A 20,998-nucleotide genomic window follows, 5' to 3' on the forward strand; every position below is an offset into this window, starting at 1 on the left:
GAAAATGAGACAATTACATTTCCTTTTGTGTATATCAGTAAAGACCTTTATATTTTGGGTTTGGATAGTCATGCTTTGTGTGTCGTAAAAGAGCTTTGCAGCTACTCCAGCTGATCCAGAGGCTTCTTTGTCAGTTCAGATACTACAGATGAAGTGCAGATAAACTTCCTTTTTTCACAGGATTGAAAATTTAAAAAAAATCTTAAAAATGAGGACTTCTAATGATAAAATGGATACACTATAAAATTAATGAAGCTTACTTTTGGTATTCAACATGGAATCAATGCCTCTGGCACTGCACCTCTCTGTGGTGCTGCTGGCATCAGTCCTGAAGAGATACACCAGATAATATGAAATTTTGTTTCTTTCTTAATTATTTATGCACTGGAGAAACGAATACTTTCTTCAGGGGGAGCACTGGGCCTAAATTCCTTCGACATCTTTCTAGGACAAGAGAAAGTGCTTTCCTGATCGTGAAGACAGAGATTAAGAAGGAGTTTTATTCATGAATGGTTTAAGAAATGTTTTTGTCCAGATGTTTTGTGCAAAGGCATCCAGTTCAGCACTTATGGCAAATCCTGCTTCTAGCAGAAAGGACTCACAAGGCTCCTGCTGGATGGAAGCAGCACCGGGTTTTTATTCAATGGAGGGTATGATTATTTAAAGAGATGCTGCATTCCACAGACGTTTCTGAAGACCACAACAAAGGTTGTGTCCAGTTGTCTAAGTATCTTTTTCATTTGCTTTCAATAATTGTGTCCTCTATTTGAGTCTGCTTTCCTGCCAGTTCTGATCAAAGCATTTTCATGATAAACTGATTTCTTTTCATTTTGCTTTGTCTGCCAATCTAAATAACAAGAAAAGAATATTGCTGATAACTGTATGATTTTTTTTGTGTGTGTGTGTGTTTTTTAATGTTCTTTTTCTCTCTTCCAACAGGCCATCTGTGGAAAAGAGGGAAAAAATGAAATACCTATCCTTAATATTTTTCATGAGTTTATTACCACAATATGCTGGCAAGTTTCTGAGCGGAGATGGCAGTCACCCAAAAACATTTGAAGATATTAAAAATGAGATAGCCGGCTATTCTGATATTGCTAAAGCTATTATTGATCTTGCTGTTCATGGAAAAGCTCAGAACAGATCCTACGAAAGGTTAGCGGTTTTCGCTGATACCGTAGGACCTAGACTCAGCGGTTCGAAAAATCTAGATGCAGCCATCAAGTATATGTTCAGTGCCCTGCAGAAAGACGGGCTGGAAAATGTGCACCTGGAGCCTGTGAAAGTGCCTCACTGGGAAAGAGGAGAAGAGTTTGCCATGATGCTGGAACCGAGGAATCACAGCATCGCTATTCTGGGACTCGGGAGCAGTGTTGCAACTCCTCCAGAAGGTGATATTTCTTTTTGGAATTAAATATCACTTGCTTTTTAACACCAAACTATCGTACCCCAACAAAATCTTCTCTCAGTCAACAAACTGAAGTTTTCTTCTGGCTGTAGTTGCTCTGTAAGACAAGACACTGATTTTCTGGGATTTTTACGTCTGACATGGTTGTGAATGATGAAGTTTGGTGGAGTGCAGTTTGGCTGAACTGTAAAATTCCAGTCGATTCCTGAACCCTCCATTAAATCTTTAACCTTTGCTTTAATGCTGCTGAGCCTTGCTCACAAACACCCTGCTCCTCTGCTGAGGAGGGTGGGCAGTTTGTTTTGTGATCTGGGCTTCTCTGGCCCTTCTTTTTCTTGGCCAGAGAAAGTCCCTCTCTCCATGGGGTGCTGAGCTGACGAGTGATTTCTGCTCTTCTTGCCATGCTCTGCCCTGCCAAACTCAGCACTGAGCTCTGGCAGCAAACAAGACAGCAGGAAGAGGAGGAGAATCTCATGCTGAGCTTGGGAAGTGCTAGCCCCTTGCTAAGCATGGGGATCGGTATCTCTTTGTCCTTTCCTTCGCCCCACCTCCTCCCTCTTCTTTCCACTCGCTGTCTTATTGAGGCATCTTTGGCACCTGCTGCAGAAAGGTGTGCTGCCTTTTAGTAGATCATACATGACGTGTTACTTGAGGAACATTTAGGGCTCAGCAAAACTCAGGTATTTTGAGCCCCAAAATCTTACCTTCCTTACTGACAAACAAGTTTGTAAGATTCTCTTTTTGTGCATATCATTGAGGGGCCTGCTCAGGATTGCTGTGTAGAGCCTGGATGGCAACCTTCTTCTGGGACTGCTCTGCATAAATAACAATAGGCTTATTCCTAGATGGCTTCAAAAGCATTCATGTTCCTTTATGAGAAAATAAATCTAGTTTAGGACATAGAAAGTAACATCATGCTCATATTTTGTTAGAAACTGTAATTTTTTCTGATAGTGAGCTTTCTGTCTGAAATGAAACAAATCGTGTATATAAGCTGTTCAGTTTAGAAAAAAATTATAGCCCTTCAAAATACAACAAATTCTAATATATTTAGAATAAACCTTACGGGCTCTGAGAAGCTGCTCCTTTAAGTTTTGTCAGAGATATTTCTGCATGTTGAGGTAAATGTGCCTAAATGCAAACCAACTAAAACATTTAACAGTATCTGCTTACCCCACGATATGTCTAAGGCTTAGTGGTTTGACGGGAGAATATTTACAGCAAAGGTTGAACCTACAGCTTATTTTGCACCCATTCCACTCCTATTCTAAGCTTTCTAAAACGGAAGCTAAAATTAAAATGGTGTTCTGGTGTTGTGCAAGTAGTACTGAACCTGCAAAGAGAACCTGCAATTAAATCGTGGTGAACGTCTTTGCATCCTGCAAAGTCTGTGCTGCTGCCCTTCCTCAGCTGCGTGGTCGTTTGCACTTGCCTCGTCTTACTCCTAGGTTTGCTGTTTAGAGAGATGCCAAATTTACATGCTGAAAAATGCTCACAGTGGCTAACTATGTCCTTCGTTTTTGTCTGTGATCTTACTATGTCGATGGCTGAGATCGACCATGGCTCTGAAGAGGTGTATGCGGATAGGAGAGAACTGCCCGGTGGTAAGCTCCCTGATGAAGAGCAGGCAGCTTCTCATACCCGGTAGAATAACCTTGCCTGAATTACTTTTCTTTTACTTAACATCTACATTTCTGTTTGTGGCTGTTGAGATTTCTTCTGGTCTCATCTTGCTCTGTCCGAGCTGTGACAGGTTTTGGTGCAGGAGGAGGGCACGCAAGGTTGCCAGTCCCTGGTGAGCTCTTGGCTCTCACTCCGCCGGACGGAAAGGCCCAGGCAGAGACCTGGGATATGTGCTGCTCAGAAGGCCTCTACGGCTCACACTCATCCCAAGCAAGGAGTAAAATCCGTGTGCTTTGACTTTTTAAAATGGCCACTTCATCGTTTCTGAGGAATTTCTTCCCAGGTCCGTTCCTTCTGCTCTAGCCAGTGATTCTCACTCTGCCCTATTCTTGACAAAAAGGGATAGGCGGCTGCTGTAAATTGCATTTGAAATATTTGAACCATTTCCCTCAGTCAGGGAATATCATCAGTTCTGATTTCTCTAGCTTTAGCCAAGAAGCTGTGGGAATGTGAGTCATCCTGTAATCAAAATAATGCAACTTGATACAAGATGTTTAACGCTGATTGTCCTGGCTTTGCACTGCTGTTGCTGCACAGAATCCGATCGTGGAGATCCACTGGTGCTGCGCCGAGCTGTGCCAGAGGGATGCTGTAAAGGTCGAGGGTTAGCTGCTAGATCTGGCCATTAGAGCCTGGGCTCTAACCCAGGAGTGCAGACACCCATCAGAGCTGCACCCAGAGCGGACTCTACAGGTAATCCCAGAGGTGTTTGTTACTAGCTCGGTGGTTGTCATGCTTTTTTAATCACAGTACTCCAATTGGGATATATTTCAGACCCCTCAGTTTACAAAGCACTGTCTGTGGAGCCTTGACAGATCCCTTCCGTGACACTACTGATCCCTGCTGGCACCCAGAGGACAGCTCTGGCCGGACTTTCCGTCCTTCAGGATCTGGGGACAGGGTTAAAGCAAGGCGAGGGACCCAGTGGCAGGCACAGGAGACCATTTCTTGCTTTCTCAACCTCTCAGCCATGTTCTGAATTTCTCCCTGCCCACTATGTGCCACCAGTCTTGAGAGCCGATGAGCTAAGATAATAGGAAACATTGGCAGATGTTTTAAGACCTGCTTCTCCCTGGTTGTGACGAGAGCTTCACTCTGGACTCGGTGGCCCCACTGTGCCCGCAGAGCTGCGAGTGGAGCTCTGCTCCTACAGCTAGCAGTCTGAAGGGCTCTTTATTAAAATGGCAGTAGCGTAACAGTGGTTAGAAACCTGGCTTTGGATGCTGGAAATTCAGGGTATATTTTATTTTCTCTTCTAAGGAAATTCAAGCCCATCTTTCCTAAGAGTGACCCAATGGCCAGAGCACACGCTAAGTCTGCTCACTTTCCATTTCGGCGTCCGCTGTGAGCATCTGGAAAAAAATCCATGATACTTTGGGGCAGAAACAGGAAGCTCTTAATAGTAGCAGTATTTTAGATTTGGATCCTAAGGCAGTGTTGACTCTGGGATACACGGAGTGTCTCGCTTCCTGCAGGTTTTTTATCTAAACCATCCCTGTGAGGTTGAAAACCTTATGGGACGTGGACAGAGCTTTGCCACTTTCTTGGATTTGCCTGGATTTGCCCACTTTGGCCCAGGTAGGAGTTTGGCACGCATCTGGTTGGCTGGCTGAAGGTTGGAACGGTTCTGATGATGTGCAGGAAGCTTTTTGGTACCTTTTGATCTTGTGGAGAAAATCCACATTTCCATATTTTATTCTTCAGGACTGGGCGACATGCCAGGATGACGAGTTTCCAGATTCGATCTGATTTACAGAACAAAAAGGGCAGGACAGAAAAGATTAGAATTTTTATTTAAGAGGAAAAACCATATTCCCTTTTAAATTTTTTAAATTTCAAATCCCAGTGTTTAAAGGTGTTGGGTCAGAGAGAAAGCTTTCTCTTCATTTGATCTCATTACAAGGAGGGAGTAACTTTCATGCCTGTCTTAGTGCCAGGGAGAAGAGAAACATGAAATGCAGAGTGACCTGGATTTGCAGAAGTCATCAGAGATTGAAAATGGTCACCGCCTCAAAGAAATGGATTCCTAGGTAACACACGGGATTAAATGTTAGAAAGCGCTCAGTTTAGGGAGCTGAGAAACTAGAGGTTTACCATATTTAGTCAAAGTCCTTGTGTCATTTCCAGTGTTTCAACACTGGCAAAACATACAGATATATATAGAGTGGCTGTGTTGCTTTCTGGTAGTTCTGATTATATCCCCAAAATTCTGAGGAAAACAGATATAATTGTTGCTTTGAGTATCCCATAATTGAAGAAAACTAGTAGTTCAGCAGATGTTTGACCATAAAGTATCAAAGAATTTATATTTTTTGCATGTGTTTTAAAATGCACATTATTTTTCCTGATGGATGTCTGCCTCTGACATTTCATTTTAAAGAAATACTGACAAGGAGAATAAACCCCAGAATGCAGCCTGCCCTAAACGCCTCCCCTAGAAAGGAACGTCCTCTGGTTTCTATGTACTGTTTGTTGCAGCGAAACTGAAGTAACCCGAATATAAAAATGATGTATTGGCAGACTTTCTCCTAGTTTGTTTGTTAGAGTCATGGGATTTTTTTGTTTAACTATCAACAACATTTGGTCCAGTCTTGCTCTTACAGAAGGTGGTGGGAGTTTTGCCACTTACATAATAAGAATTTAATTCCATCCTGTTACTTATGAAATAGGGATGGTAATGTGTCACGAAGCTGTTGAAGGAGTGTGGTGTCGCCATAGGCTTCACAGTCTTTCTAAGCCAGGGATGCTGCTGAAAGAAGTGGTCTGGCCCCAGTCCTGTCTGATGTATTTTTCCCTAGTGCTGACCCTCCTTTTTTGTTTCTCAGGGGTGATGTGGATTAGGGAATCCAGCTGGATTAACAAAAGGCCAACAAAAAAGTTGATTTTAATGTGTAACAGAGGAATTAACCTTGAGATGCCAGCATCTTAGGTGACCACTGACCTACTGGGAGAGGACATTTTTCTGGAGGAAGAGTAGAATCATAGACTCATTTAGGTTGGAAAAGACCTCTAAGATCATCAAGTCCAAGCATTAACCTAGCACAGTACCCACTTTGATGAGGGCTTCAGTGCTGACAAGCACAGGGTGGAGAGAACAGTGCAAGGCAAAGCTCTCCTTCCATGTTCAGTGGATCCCTGTTTTTCTGTGCGTAGGATTGACATTTCATTTTGAGACCGTGAACCTAAATATTGGATGCCTGGATTGTTGTTTATTATTATTATTATTATTATTACTTAGAGCAATGCTATTTGCAGAATGATAATTACACTGCTGTTTTTCTTGGAATGTAAAAGATCATGTCCATTAACGACCTTAGACGCTGTGGTTTTCAGTGGCCTGGCATCTGGGCTGAAAGCTATTCCAGTGGCATTTTAAAGATTTAGAGAGTGGGAGTAGCTCTGTGGTTTTGAGGTGAGCGTGCTGTCTGGGAAGGACGTGGCTTCCAGTCGCTGCTTTAATGAATATTCAAATGAACTGTATAGACCAGCAGCAGCAGAAAATTGGATTTTCAGGTCTTGACCCTTTTCAGGGTTGCAGAATTTAGGGCGATTATCTCAAAGCCAGGAAGCCCAGGCTGAAGCTTCTGCCTCGCACTAATGGTGTCTGGTTTTCCGAGTGCACGTGGAAACACACGCACAGCAGGGTGCTGCCACCTTCCCTCCCATGTGTTTCCTGTGCATTCGGAAAATCATACACCAGTAGTGTGAGGCATCCAGGAACAGGATCCAGACTCCCCACAGGTTGTGTGGCAAGCCCGTGTACCGTTCAGAGCTGCTCCTGGGAGCAGCAGATGCTGCAGTGCTACCGTACAGCCCTCCCTGCATCTACTGCCCTGCTCGGCTGGCTTCCACGGCGTCGTGCTGGGGGTCGGATCCAGCCCCCTGGCTGCTGGGATTTACTGCCGCACAGTAAGCTACACGTTATTGAAACCAAACTGCTGTAATGAGATCCAGTACTTGCTGGAAATTGTAACTCATATTTGTTGAAAATGTAACTATTATGTAGTGTTTATTTTTCTCCGTGTTCTTCTTCAAGAACTGAGTAGTATATTTAGTCTCTGTGCCGTGCATCAGAGCTGCATAGCCTCATATCCTTTTGGATAACTCTCCTATGTAATTTTAGTTTCATGAAGTAATTCTCTTTGCTGTTCCACGGAGTAGGTGAGGTCACATTTTCCAAAAGTATATTCAGATTTTACAAAATCTTTCTTCCTGATAAAAGCCCTCCTCTTCGTTTCACAGTTTCCCTTAAAATATTTGTTCTTCATTTTATAATTGTTTTCAACGCATTGATACGTGTTGATAGAGCAAAGATGTTGCTAGATGCTAAGAGTATCTTAAATTTTCAGTAGATGCTAACAGTTTTTGAGGGAGGAGAAAATGTGGTGATGTGAATCTTTCATTTGCTTCACCTTGACACCAAGCCTTAGGCTGATGAGATCACTGTGAACACAGAATTTGGGTTAGTTTTTCTGAAAATCTTGTTGAGTTGTGTGGGACTTTTGGAGAAAGCTGAACTAATTCCCAGAGAAAGCTGCAAAGCAACATGCCCTTAAAAATACATAAAATTGTGACAGGTACTGGCTCTTGTTCATAGCTTACAATTACAGAATTGCACATGCAGGTTCATTCTTCGTTGGAAGCCATTCCATTGGAAAGCTTTTGGCTTAGGCCCCCTTGCTAAGTGATAACCTGCATAAACCTTTGCTCTTCTCAGGAGTCCCCAAGAAAACCTTCTCCTAGACATTTAATATGATGAGCATAACTACCATGGACATTGGGTGCTGCTGCAGAGTAGTTTTACTTTTGTTTTCTTTAGAAAATAGACCGAAGTCTAGGTCTTCATGTCATCCAGACCACACTTCCTCAGTTTAGCTGCAAGGATGCTGTAGGAAACGGTGTCAAAGGCTTCACCGAAATCAAGATACACCACGTCCACTGCCTTGCCGTCATCTATCCACCCAGTTATATCCTCATAAAAGGGTATCATGTTGGTTAAGCACGACTTCCCCTTGGTGAAGCCATGTTGACTGCCCCTAATGACCCTTTTATCCTTGATATGTCTAGAGACAATGCCAAGGATAAGTTGTTCCATCACCTCACCAGGGATGGAGGTGAGGCTGACCGGTCTGTAGTTACCCGGTGTCTCTTTCTTGCCCTTTCTGAAGACCGGAGTGACATTTGCTTTCCTCCAGTCCTCAGGCACCTCTCCTGATGCCCACGACTTACCAAAGATGGTGGAGAGTGGCCTAGCAATGACTTCCGCCAGCTCCCTCAGCACCCGCGGATGCATCCCATCAGGACCCATGGACTTGTGGATGTCCAGCTTGGTTAACTGGTCCTTAACACAGCCCTCATCAACTAAGGCAACTTCATCTGGGGCCTCAGGGGTATGGGGCTCCTCAGGAGAGCCTCTGGCATTACAGACAGAGGCAAAGAAGGCATTCAGTAACTCTGCCTTCTCTTCATCTTCTGTCACCAGGGCACCCACCTCATTCATTAGTGGGCCTACATTGCCTCTAGTGTTAGTTTTATCCACAGTGTATTTGATTTTTCTGTTGTCCCTGACCCCTCTTGTAAAGTTTAATTCTAAGGAGGCCTTAGCTTTCCTAGTTGCCTCCCTACATCCTCTGACAACAGCCATATATTCCTCCCAAGTGACCAGCCCCTCCTTCCATGATCTGTAGACTCTCCTCTTCCACTTGAGCTTGCCCGGCAATTCTCTGTTTAACCATGCAGGTCTCCTGGCGCTCTTTCCTGACTTCCTGCCCCTTGGGATGCTCTGTTTTTGAGCTCCGAAGAAGCAGTCCTTGAACACCAACCAGCTGTCTTGGGCCCCTTTTACTTCAAGTACCTTGTCCCATGGGATTTCCCCTAGCAAATGTTTGAAAAGGCCAAAGTCGGCCCTACTGAAGTCCAGGGCTGCAATTCTGCTCAGTTGCCTGCTTGTTCCCACCATTAACGCTTTTTCTGTACCTTAATTCTCAGAAACAGCATGGTGTGGTTCACTGTTTAATGCAAGAAACGGGAGGAGAGCCACAGTGCTGCCTGGATTCTTCGTCTCCCTGGCCCAACCCAACAACGTGCATACTGTTTGACGTGGCGAGAACAAGTAAATGGTCTTCAGCTTCATACAGTCAGCCAAGCCGTGTTCATAATTCTGTCCTCTAGCCTTCGGGCCCTTTGCTTAGCTAATTCACCAAATGTTATTAATCTCCTGGACAGTGCAGGTTATAATTTCTGTATCTTGCCTAAGTAAACAGGCAGTTCAGCTCCCTCCTTACATGGATTTTCGGAACCACTTCTGTTCAATAGCATGCAGCCAAGCTCTGGGTCAGGTATTGATAAGAGTAAGAAAGAAATAGAACAGCGTTGGACATGGGAAGCAGAGCCATGAGGCACTGAATTGGTGGGCGATGCCAGGAGAAAAGTTTGGTTAGTTTGGTTAAAGGCTCAGTAAGGTGAGGCATTTCTCTTTTTTAAAAGCAATAACTCACTCTCCTTTGAGAGAAACCGCTGGGCTTTTTCTTTCGTTTCTGCCTTTGCACTGGAGGTCTTAGGGTGGTTTGTGTGTGTTCACGTATTTATTTAAAACAAACATTGTTCTTGTCACTTTAATAGATGAGACTGAAATGGTATAAAATGGGACCAAAATGCAAATGAGACATTGAATTAGTCAGGAGTTACACAAGAGCGAACTTCTGTTTTGTTATGGAAAGCACCGTAATTGATGCTTTATGTATAGCATGCTGCCATTTAAGTTAAACTTGCAGAGAGAACCTTTGTTCTGCTTTGTCAACGGGATAGCTTTATTTAGCTGCTTTGAGAACACTGAGAAGTAGAGAGATCCTGGGCTGGAGTTTGCAGCTCTGCACTCTTTTCCATAACTTTAGCTCCCATAAGGCTCCCTGCATGAATTCCTAATGCCTGCCTTCTAGGGAGGGCCGTAAATGAACCGGTCCGTGACATTTTGTAGGGATTATAGATAGTTGGTAGCTGTCTGTGGCATTCTTTAAAAACCATCCAGAGTGGGTGTTTGTTCATTAATGCAGCAAAGCACTGCCAAGAACAGTTACACTCCTTGCTTCCCTTGACGAGCAGTCAGTAACACAACGTCTGCCCCTCCAGCGCGTGCTGCACAACCCAACGGGAGCGTTGGGCTGAGCGACTCTCATCTGCTACGAGAGCTGCTGTGAAATACGGATTGCAGCATCAGCCTACTGAGACCTTAACTTGTCTTGTGGAAAATGAAATTTTGCAGCTACCTGGCTTTATTTCCAGTGGCACGGTTCCACGCGCAGAATGATCCTGTCACTGGGATGCTCCTTAGGTAGGTGGTTGAACCTCTAGTTCATTAGTCAGCTGGGGACTGAGGTTTGAACTGAGGTTTGAAGGTGAGTCTTGGTTTGGCTTTCTGCGCCTCTTTTTGTAAAGCTAAGAATCTGAATAGTTATTCACTTACAATTTTTACACCTCTCACACTAGCTTAGTTCTGTAGCTAAAATCCACTGGCCTTTCTTGTAGCAGTAGATATCTCATGCCCTCTTAGTGGTGCACTCTTAAGAAACCAGACTTTTTGTGTGAAACAGTTTCTTTAAGGTTTTGATCTTAAAGAAGCCATGAGCCGGATACACAAATGCCGGGAGAGGTGATCTTCCCATTTTTTTCTGACAGTTCTTTTCATGTATCACAGTGCTAAATGCAAGGCTAAAAAACTCTGCAAATCTTATACCAAAAAAAAAAAAAAGGGAATTTAAAGGAGGTACATTTTCCTTTTAAAACCTGATAGTTTGACTTCTTCGACAAATCCTTACTAGACCTTTGTTACTAGTTTAAGTTTTCGCTGACGTATTTTGTGACTTCTAGGTGAGATGTACAGCACTAAAATTTCAGGCATCCATTACTAGTTCTATATTTAGAAGAGAAGTCCTAGCCTACATTGTTCAGGAGTTCCGACTTATCTCTGTAATCAATCAATAAAATTGGATTTTAAGCATAATGATAATTTTAATGAACTACTTCTTAAATGGCGTGAAATATAGCTCTTTAAGTCATGTCCTGAAAAGTTAGAAGCATTCTCTGGCCTTGGGAAAAGCTAGTTATGTGTAAATTCCTTTTTTTTTTTTTTTTTTTTTCAAGCAGGATAATGTAGCAATTTAAAACTATTCCAGCTATTACAAACAACCAGCTGGGTGGGATCTAACCACGTGTGAAGAGTTTTCCATATGTACCTGCTGTGTTCCTGTATCGTAGCTGGGAAAGATAGGTTCCTGGGAAAATTCCCCAAAGGAGTTGCAGTAGAATTGTGATATTCTTCTGAATGAAATACAAAGATTTTTTGATACATATAAGCATACTGCAACATTTTTTTGAAACTGTAGAGCCTTAATTTCATTTCATTTACGGACTTAATCATTTTCTAAGTGTTTCAGCCTAAAAATATGTGCTTTCATTTGTCTGATGTTAAGCTAAGTTGTTTAGCAACATACCAAAACAATTCCATGAAAAGATTGCTATCGTTTTTATTAATCCCATAGGCAGCTTTTGCAAATGTTTTTGTACTGTAAATGATTGCTGTGAGGCATTAAAGCACATTTAGAGAACAGAATTCCCCCCGTGTATCCCTCTTGCCCTTCAAGATATGTTTTAACACCAACCTGATAGATAGCACTTGGAGAACCGCGCGTGCTTGGTTCAGGGTGCTGTTACAGCTATTCGGTACCAATCCCCAATGAAGCTTTTTACGTTGTCTTCCTTTTCCACTAAGAATTTGGTTCAGATTTCTTCTATTCTATACAACCCATGTTTTTTAGGAGAGTTATAGGAAAGCAGTGTAAAACCACTGGAATACTTTCTTTCAGGAATTACAGCGGAAGTCATAGTGGTAGCCTCTTTTGATGAACTGCACAGAAGAGCTCAAGAGGCCAAGGGGAAGATTGTTGTCTACAACCAGCCTTTCGTCAGTTATGGTGAAACTGTGCGGTACAGATCGCAGGGAGCTGTGGAAGCTGCAAAAGTCGGAGCAGTGGCATCCCTCATTAGATCCATTGCTTCTTTTTCTATCGATAGGTAAGCATTTTCCTCTTTTCTCCCCATGTCTCACGTTTCAGCCTTTAGTTCACATGTCATTTGTGGGCAGGCATTTTTGTTCTTTACAACCTAAACGTTGCCAGTTATGAGTGGGTGTTTGGTTTTGAAACCATTGGCTGCACAATAGTTCTTTTCCCCTGTGCTTTGTCATTCTTTCAAAATGTTTTCATTTTTTGTTACTGATCCAAATTGTGTGATTTTTTTTTAAAGAACTTCCTGCATTCTCGAGGCTACCATAAATATTCTGAGATAACCACAATCAAATGGCTGTGGTGATAACATGTATCAGACTGTGAGTGATATCTATATATTTGGCTGGAATGGAGGTGCGCAGTTTTTACTGTATTGGTATTTTCCCAGCACTAGGCTGACTTGTAGTAGATGAAGCAGTAGTCTGACATTACTGAAATAAACATGTTTTAGTTCTCTGATTGGTAACAGAGTTCTTTATTTTATCAGGTGATTATTTTCTGACTCTGAAAGCTTATACTTAAAGTGCTCACCTGGGCTGAAAATTACGAGCTGAGGCGTAGAGAGAAAATGGAGAAGAGTCCAGGCATCAGCTACACACAATTTTTTAACACAGCATTTTTAAACTGCGATGCATTTCTTTGTGAGCTTAATGCCTGTGGTGAGCTTTGCCTACGCTAGCCTGCTGGCTGAGAGGAGAAATCCCAGAGGCTCAGACCGCAGAGCTGGACTGAGGGCCATGGACGAGCCAGAGCCTTCTCCCTGCCCTCCCTCCTGAACGTGAGCCGCAGGCTGAGCTCCAGCCGGCACGACTGCAGGCAGGAGTAGCAGGGGCTTTCGCTGGTGTCAGGCACAAAGCTTGACTGCCTACACTGAAGGGCTGTGGCAATAAAACCCCTTAGGTAAGACAGCATAGAAGAGATGCGTGAAGTTTAGGAAAGGAAGAGGCGCTGTATTTTGTGATGTTGATCTGTTTGGCATACGTGTGATCAGAGCAGTGCGGGTCATCCGTCCCCACACCCCCAGCTGCCCGTTAGGTCTTTACCCAAAGAGGAGTCGTTGGCTGCAGTGACCCTGACCCTGAATGTCATAAACTGGAATTGTGTCCTGTTTGGATAATGGCATGAGTCTTTTTGGTCTGTGCTCCTCAGTTTTCTTTCTACAGGAGTCTTGGGAAGGGGCGGTCTGGCTTTGGGTCTTGGTTCAGGCTGGGACTGGGCCGTGGCTGGGATGGGCACTTGGAAGCACGCTCGATTCCACCATTTGAGACAATGTAAGTGGTCACATTTCGGCAGTATCAAGTGTGCAAGGCTCACCATTTGTGATGCTTCAGAAAGCCTGAGAAATGCAGTAATGCCAACTGACTGAATTGGTCATGTGCAGAGGACAGCTCTGCTGTCAGAGTAGTTTGATAGCATTTTTATATGCTTCATGTTCCCCTGAAGGAACATATTAAAAATATATGCTCCATATTCCCCTAAAGAAGCTGACTTTCTCAGAAATAAAGTATTTTGAATTCACGTATTATCCAAACTATATTAGTGTATTTCTTGGTGCTCCACAAATGTAGGGGTTTACAATATATTTTCTAATACTAATACTTTTCTAATAAATTTAATAATATTGAACAGAGACTAGAATATATTTCAAAACAGTTTTATGAAGGAAAACTTATCTTTTGAAAATAGTCTTATTTGGTATCGTCAAAGCATATTGCAACCTATAATGTGTTGATTTTCCGAAAACCAGAAGGTGATCTGAACGCTGTTCTTTCCAGTCCTTACTGCTGTTGCCCTGCAGAGGTGTCCATTTGGAAGTTACCCTTCATATCTTCTGTTTGCCAGACTATTTCTGGAAGTGTATTTTAACAAGTAATGGAAAATTCAGAGCTGAGGAGCAGAGGTGGAGGCTGAAGGTAGTCAAGCCTGTTTGTAAGGTCTGGGTACTGGCGTTACAGTTATATCAGAATTGAATGAAAAGAGAGGAGAAACAGATGCCAAATGCATGTTTGTTTAGAAGTATTCAATCCTTAATCTAGGCTGGGGGCTGAGGTGTCATTCGCAAAAGCAAGTTTGAATTTAGATGCTGCCAGGAAGCATTTTTTTATGAAACGTTCTTTCTGTCTTCTCTCCATTTACCTTCACTTAGGGTTTTCTGGGTGGGGGGAGGAACTGGTTAATCTCCTTTTGCCTATAATAAGGGAAGTATTCAGTCAGGTCTGGTGTGCCACTTCTGCCCCTCTGTGATGCACAGGTCTGTTCGTTGTGCTTCTACCAGAAAAGAGGCATTGCTGTAGGCCAGATGGGTTCTCTTGCCTCCTGTGCCTCCTCCTGTGTTTTCTCCTGTTCACTGTCTGTGTGTCTCCTTGTCTGTCCTGCTGACGTGCTGTGCTGGCGGACTCTGCTGGACGTGGTGCCTCTCCTCAATCAGTGTCAGAGGCTCTGCTTGTTCAAGTTGCTGTTGCCTTTTGGATTGATTGATGGCAAATGCTGCATTGCTGGAGGGAACAGCGTGCTAGAAGGGTGAGAGATGAAAGGTAAAGAGCTGATAAAAGGCTTCTTAGTGTTGTGAAAGAAACTCTTGCATTCTTGCAGTTTGCCTACTGCTATTTTGTTGACCAGGGCTTTTACTTTGGGGAACCTGCGTGTGTACATTCACACCTATTTATGAGTAGCTGATACATGGCAGTTTTCCAAAGCATCCTGGAAACATGTTGAAAGAAAGTGTCCTCCTCCTCCTCGTACTACACTGTTCCTCTTTCCTCAGGTCAGCGAAAGGCAAAACTTCACAATCTTTAAAAATTATATATATATATATATATATATATTAAGATTGCAACCTGTTTTGGACAGATCTTGTCACTTATTCTATTTGCAAGAAATGAAATGGGCTGGAACAATGGAAACTACTTCATGGTGTGACTTCTAGGTGATCTTGCAATGCAAAAAAAATATTGGCAGGTTAAAAACAGGTACATTCTAGTAGATTAACATCTTGGGCTTATTAGGGCAGGTTATTAAAATTTACTGACAAGACAGAATTGGTAAAATTCCAGTGTGAATTAAATCAGTGTTCTCTTGCTGGCAGCTTGCTGGCTGTTCCTTGTTCCAGAGATGGCAAGCAGCTGCCATGTTGTCAAGGGCAAAAACTGTGCATCCTGAAAGAAACCTTTGAGCAGAGGTTATGCGGGCAGCTTATTTTTCTTCAAGGTATGGCAGCATAGGTATGGAAGCTATGAAACTGGTAGGGGTCTCAGGCACACCAACGCTGAATGAGGGCAAGAAGGAATGAACTCCAGTATACTCAGGAAAACTCACTGCTGTGTTTCTATTAGGGCTCATGCCAACTCATTGGTGATAGTGAAGGAAGTGATGGATTTGTTGCTGAGTTTCCAGGAGTAGATTCATTTATTTAGGAATGAAATGGTAATTGAATAAGAAATAAAATTGCCAAGTGCATCTCTTTTGGCCTGTGCAGAGAGGACAGTAGTTGCATGGTTTGTTTTATCACGTTGTCCAGCTGTTGTGCCTCCTTAGGAGAGATCCTGGAATTGTCCCCATGTTGTTTTAGAGTCAAATAGTTCTCTTGCTACTTCATAGATACCATGTTATGAGTGAGTTTTTCTACTTAAGAGAAAGCCATAGTAATAGGCAGGTAATTTGCCTTGCCCTCCCTGCAGATGGTGTGTTTATGACAACCTTCTTCCAAGTAAGAAATTCCAAGGTGGGGGCAATTTGGTGGTGAGAACACTTAAATCTGGATATTAGGAGTAAAGAATGACAGAACTACTTTTAATGAACCTTCAATAACATGTTATTGTAATTAGTCAACGTTATCCGTGGTGTTTGGCTTTTTGGAGAAACCAGGATGTTGACTTTTTTGGCTTTATAACTTCGCTGTACTGTGATTAATGGTCTTGTACAAGCTAATGCATGTAATACACACATTTGCTGATGCGTACTATGACTGGATGAATTTCTCAGTTTGTAGCAGACATTCTTATGGCAAAAATACTCAATTTACAAAGTGTGGTTAAAAATGTGGTTCTAATAAACTAGCCCTAAGTCTGCTTTTTTGCTTCCTAGCTCTAAGCTTTTAGAACTTATAGGTAAGAGGTAGCCTTCTGCTGTTGAAATGGCCCAGTAATATTTGTCCTGTGGTGAATGTACTCTTATCACTCTGAGACTGTAACAAAATCTTTCTGTTCCTCAAGAGCCGCAGATTAGATAAAGTCATAACACGGCGTCTTGTAATAATAACCCTTCTAGAGGCACTAGAAAGAAGCAAAATGGAGTGTTTTTCAAGAACTCAGAAAGTTTCCTAAACTTCTAAGACATAAATGCCAAGGGCTCAATTACTATATATATTTCTTCTAATGCTGCAGAACAGTCTCTCTAATATATATGAAATCCACTGAGTAAAAGGCCAAAATAGGCCAAGTAGTCCTTTGACCTAGTGTGGAGGCTGTTAACAAGGACCCAGAAGTCAGTCAAGTTCTTCTCAAAGGTTTTCTTGGGGGGCTGAATTCAGCATCTTACATCTGCAAAAAAAAAAGTAATTTCCTTCACTTTCTCTTCCCTTCTTCAGGCTACATGTGGCCAGGACACAGTATCTGCTCTAGTGACTAATCAGAAGCTGTGTCTGGATGAAAGCTGAATGCGTGAGTGGCATGTTGCAGCTCAGGATTTATTGCAGAGGTTGCACGGATAGCTTGAGTGGATGCGTATGACACAGCCAAGTGCAAGCATGCCAGGGCTGGAATATCATTTTGTGGAGTGTATGTGATTTGAAAAGTGTTGCTTTTCCTCTCTCTTCATTTCCCATTTTTCTATCCCTACTCGGTTTATTTTCTTTTGCCCTATATTGTAACGTACACCATTTGTGTATATACGTTGTACCCTCAAAAATGTATCTTGTATTTTATTTCCCTCTCCTGCTTTTTCTTTTATTCTTCGTAAACAATTCTTTCCCTTCTCAATCTCTCTGTCAGTGAGTGTGTGTGTCATTTTTTGGCTCTCACGTGCTGGCACGGTGACTTCTTACCACGTCACCTCTTCCAAATGCTTGGTCTGCTGCCTTTGGGTCCCGATGCGAAGCTTGCCTGCTAAGGAGAGCTTCCTCCTTCCATTCAAACTCCAGGTCTAAGGAAGGGCTTCTTTTCAGAGATACTCGACGTCTTCTACTTGTTCTGCCAAGTTTTCTGAAATCTGGAATGGTACAGTAGTTTTGATAGGATTTCTTTTGCCTTTTTTTTTTCTTTTTTTCTTTTAGCAAGGAGATGCATCTGGCCTTTAAAACTGGTGTATTTTCTTTGCGTTGCTGTCACTTCTGATTGTGCCATGAGCCCTGGAGGCTCCTTTCCCTCCTGTTCTGCCCCTCCTTCCACTATGTATGCCAGTACACTTAAATTTTGCTGTCATCTTAGGAACCTTTCCTCCTATGACCTGTCCTGCTCTCATCCTCATGCCTCACCACGAAGGCGGAGCACTGCTGTGTCTACGTGGGATTGAATTTCAGCTCGTAAGCCCTCCTGAGCAGCACTAGGCCAAGACCCATGTGTTAGCAGTTTTCTGGTAATAAGAGAGTTGGCGTGACCTGAGTCCAGCCTGCTCATGAGCCGTGGGAGGGTCCCTCAGCATCTCTCCAGCTCTGTGTAGGGGTAGTCTAGCTGAGCAGACCCCTGTTCTCTTCCATGTGTCGTAGCCTGGAGGTGAAACAGATGAGAGAAGTCACTTTGCCCTAGAAAGCTGCTCCTGTTGCCCATTAAGTGGCCTGGATCACCATTTGGATTTTCAGCCAAAAAATCTTAACCTCTGTGTAAATTTCTAAAAGCTGATCTGCATCATAAAATAATTTTGGGAACTCTGTGGCTAACTACTCCCTGTTTACTAACCTTTTTTTTTTTTCATTTTAGGTATTTAATAAAGCAGTTGCTGCAAGCAGGCAAGCCTGTGGTAGCCCAAAATAGGAGTTAAGTTTGCCATCACTTTTTCTTCAGTAACACCATCTGTTGTAGAGTGAGACTGGTCATCCAGATGGCTCTTCAACTGAAAAATTTAGCTTTTCGGGCATTAGAGTTTAACTATAATTTTTCATTGCCTCTGGCACCCATTGAAAGGAAAATAATGAAGTTTCTTTATATATACAAAATGAAGTAGGATTTTTGTATAATTAATTCTTGTAAGCTTTTGCTTCACTTCCCTTTGTCCCCCCAGTACTCATTCACCCTATTTTCTGATCTACAGATAGCATCCTGGTAGTTACATGATCTTCTGGGCTGCTGGAAGCGTGTGGCCTCCGTGGCATCTCTGGCCACGTTCAGGGACCAGGCTGATGCCTGCAGGATGTGTGATGGAGAAAACCCAACACGTAACATCCCTGGCCAGGCATACAGGCTTCGTGTGTGTGAGCTGTCAGTACCCTGGGTGCTCCTGAAATTTGGTGCCCTCTCCTCAAGCTGTGCCAGTTCAGGAATTTGCAGTTACTCCAGCTTTTGGTTTGTTAGCACGTTTGGTTAATTTCCTGCAGCTCTGCTCAGACCTCTCAATTTCACTTTGCTTCTAATTAAGCTAGGCTTGGGTTCTCAAGTCTGCAGGAGTGGGATATATTTTAATTCATCTGTAAACCTGCTTCCCTGTTTTTTGGTTAATGAAATAATCTTGTGTTTTGTTCTCTTGGGAGTAGGGAAAATATTTTATTGGTTATCTGAATTTTTTGCTCTTCTGAGCGCTCATCATATTGACATCTTCCAAAACACAAATCTTTATTCTACAACCGATTTTTATTTGATTATATAATTAAAATAAAAAATAATATATTTTTTAAAATAAATCTGCAATTAAAGAATTAAAGTTTATTATTTTAGTTGCAACAACTCAGACTGAGCATGCGTTAGCAGTCGGGCCATGCTAGGTGCACTGATGTGCATCTTCTGGTTTAGTTTCATTAGGGGGGAATCCAGCACTGGCACCCTGGGAGGTTTACGTCTGTCAATTCAAACTAAAAGGCTGTGCAGACACACCTTGTGAGACCTTTAAGACAGTCATATTATCTGCGCAGTGCTTGAAACTGTTTGTAGTGGTCAGAGATACGTCTTCTGTGATACCAAGATTCACTTCCCAGGTGTGGGATGTCACTCGTCATTATCAAATGGCAATTCTGAGAGGGGACAGGGACAGAGCTGAGCCTTTCTGTGCGCCAGGAAAAGGAACTTCAGGATGTTTGCTGTGTGGCAGCCAAGTGTGTCTCCTTGATGCTGATGTGTATGTAAAATCCAACAAGGATTGGAAGGACTGAAAGTAAAGACTTTGCATATATTACTTGTGGGTATGACGCCTTCATTTATTTTACTCAAGAAACTTTCTTTGCTCACCACTACCTTGCAGTGGCGGAGTACCTGTTGTTACTGTTGCCGTGTTTTTTTAGGTAGCTTTGTTCCTTCCTAGCATGTGAATTCTTTGCTCACGAGGTGAAGTGGTGGATGTGGATGTTGAAGAGTTATTTTCTTGCGTCAGGGAGGAGAATGCAGCCTTGGTCAGTTTAGAATTGATCTCTGAGGGAGTTGGGAGACTGATGAGCCTGGTTCTCCCCTGCCCAGTACTGAGCGTGCTCGCTTTTGATGCTGCAGAACTAGTATAAAAATAGTCTCCTTGTGAGCAGGCAGTATCCTTTGTCTGCTTTGCAAGGGCTTGAGGAATGCACAGGGAGTAAAGGCAGCAGGAAGCTGGCCATAGCTACACCCAGCAAGAGTCATTATGTAGCATGAATGAAGAAGAAATCAGGAAGTGCCACCGATTATCTGGGAACACTTCTCACAGATGGATTAGGATAGCAGCAAAAGCTGTTCATAGGAAACGTTGCAATTAGAGATCGTCCTAGGGCAATATCCTATGGTAATGGGATACAGCAATGTTGTCTTCTGTTCTACCGAGGGATGAAGGAACGAGGATAAAACCCTGGTTTGCGGTGTAGCACGGGGGAGTAAGAACATAACATGTTTTGTAAGTCTCTGGTGAAGTTGTGAAAGATTCTAGTTATGTTCCTGGCACTGTGCACGTAGCCTTGTTTCCCTCAGAGGTCTGAATTGGTGGTGTGCTGTGGGATTTATTTCCTTGCCCTTCACTTACGGGCTTTCCCTCCAGGACATCTCTGTATGTCATTGACTGACAATTCATTAATTTTTACTTTGCTTCCTATGTTCCCTGAAGGCCAACATGCCAGACCGCATTCTGCAGTGCAGGCTTTGTGCTCTCTTTTGGGCAAACCCTAGCTGTCAGCCAGATAACTTAGATGTCCTTAGGAGAAAAGGAGCCTGTGCTTTAGGAGGTGGTTGTATTGTACGGTGCTTTCGTGTTGTCTGAGCAGTGATTAAGGAATCAAATTTCAGGAAACTTCACAATGGTGAGAAATCTGTAGATGGTGGTTCGTAAGTCCTAAGTTCTGTTTGCTTGGAACAGTGTAACTTTATTTTTATTTTATTTTTATTTATTTATTTTTTCCAGTAGGCGTATTTGTTTTCTTACAAAGTCAGTAAAATGTCAGTGAGACTAACAAGGGCTTTCTCTACCTCCACCTAGTTTTGGCTACTGATCTTCAGGAATATATACTTCTAACAGGGAAGAGTTTAATCCATCTACTGTCCAGTAATATAAGCAGTGTCCTGCTTATAAGCATATAAGCAGAAACAGGTAAAAGACTGCTAAAATCAGTGTCAATAGGCTTCGTTATCCAGAAAGATGCTTTGAGAATAATGGTCCTTTTGAAATCCATAATTCCTCACCAGTAGCTTCCCAAGGCAAACCTTGGTCAATGTAGTATTCAAATTTTTTCTTCTCTTCTGGCCCACCC

General features: G+C 42.7%; 1 protein-coding gene across 10 annotated transcripts in view; it reads left to right on the forward strand.

Moving 5' to 3' along the window:
* Nucleotides 1–20,998, forward strand: part of CPQ (carboxypeptidase Q) — a 358,649-nt gene that overhangs the window by 20,292 nt on the left and 317,359 nt on the right. For all 10 annotated transcript variants that reach the window (XR_013947694.1, XR_013947695.1, XR_013947696.1 and 7 more), the window contains 2 exons: nucleotides 940–1,391; nucleotides 11,953–12,160. Coding sequence is in view for 6 of the 10 variants with exons in the window: in XM_080583136.1 (XP_080439262.1) it covers nucleotides 965–1,391; nucleotides 11,953–12,160 (635 nt within the window). In the remaining 4 variants the exon portion in view is untranslated. Of the gene's footprint in view, nucleotides 1–939; nucleotides 1,392–11,952; nucleotides 12,161–20,998 lie in introns of those variants that run through there.

Source organism: Anser brachyrhynchus (assembly GCF_964034855.1).
Source record: "Anser brachyrhynchus genome assembly, chromosome: 2".
In the NCBI taxonomy this organism is placed as follows: domain Eukaryota; kingdom Metazoa; phylum Chordata; class Aves; order Anseriformes; family Anatidae; genus Anser; species Anser brachyrhynchus.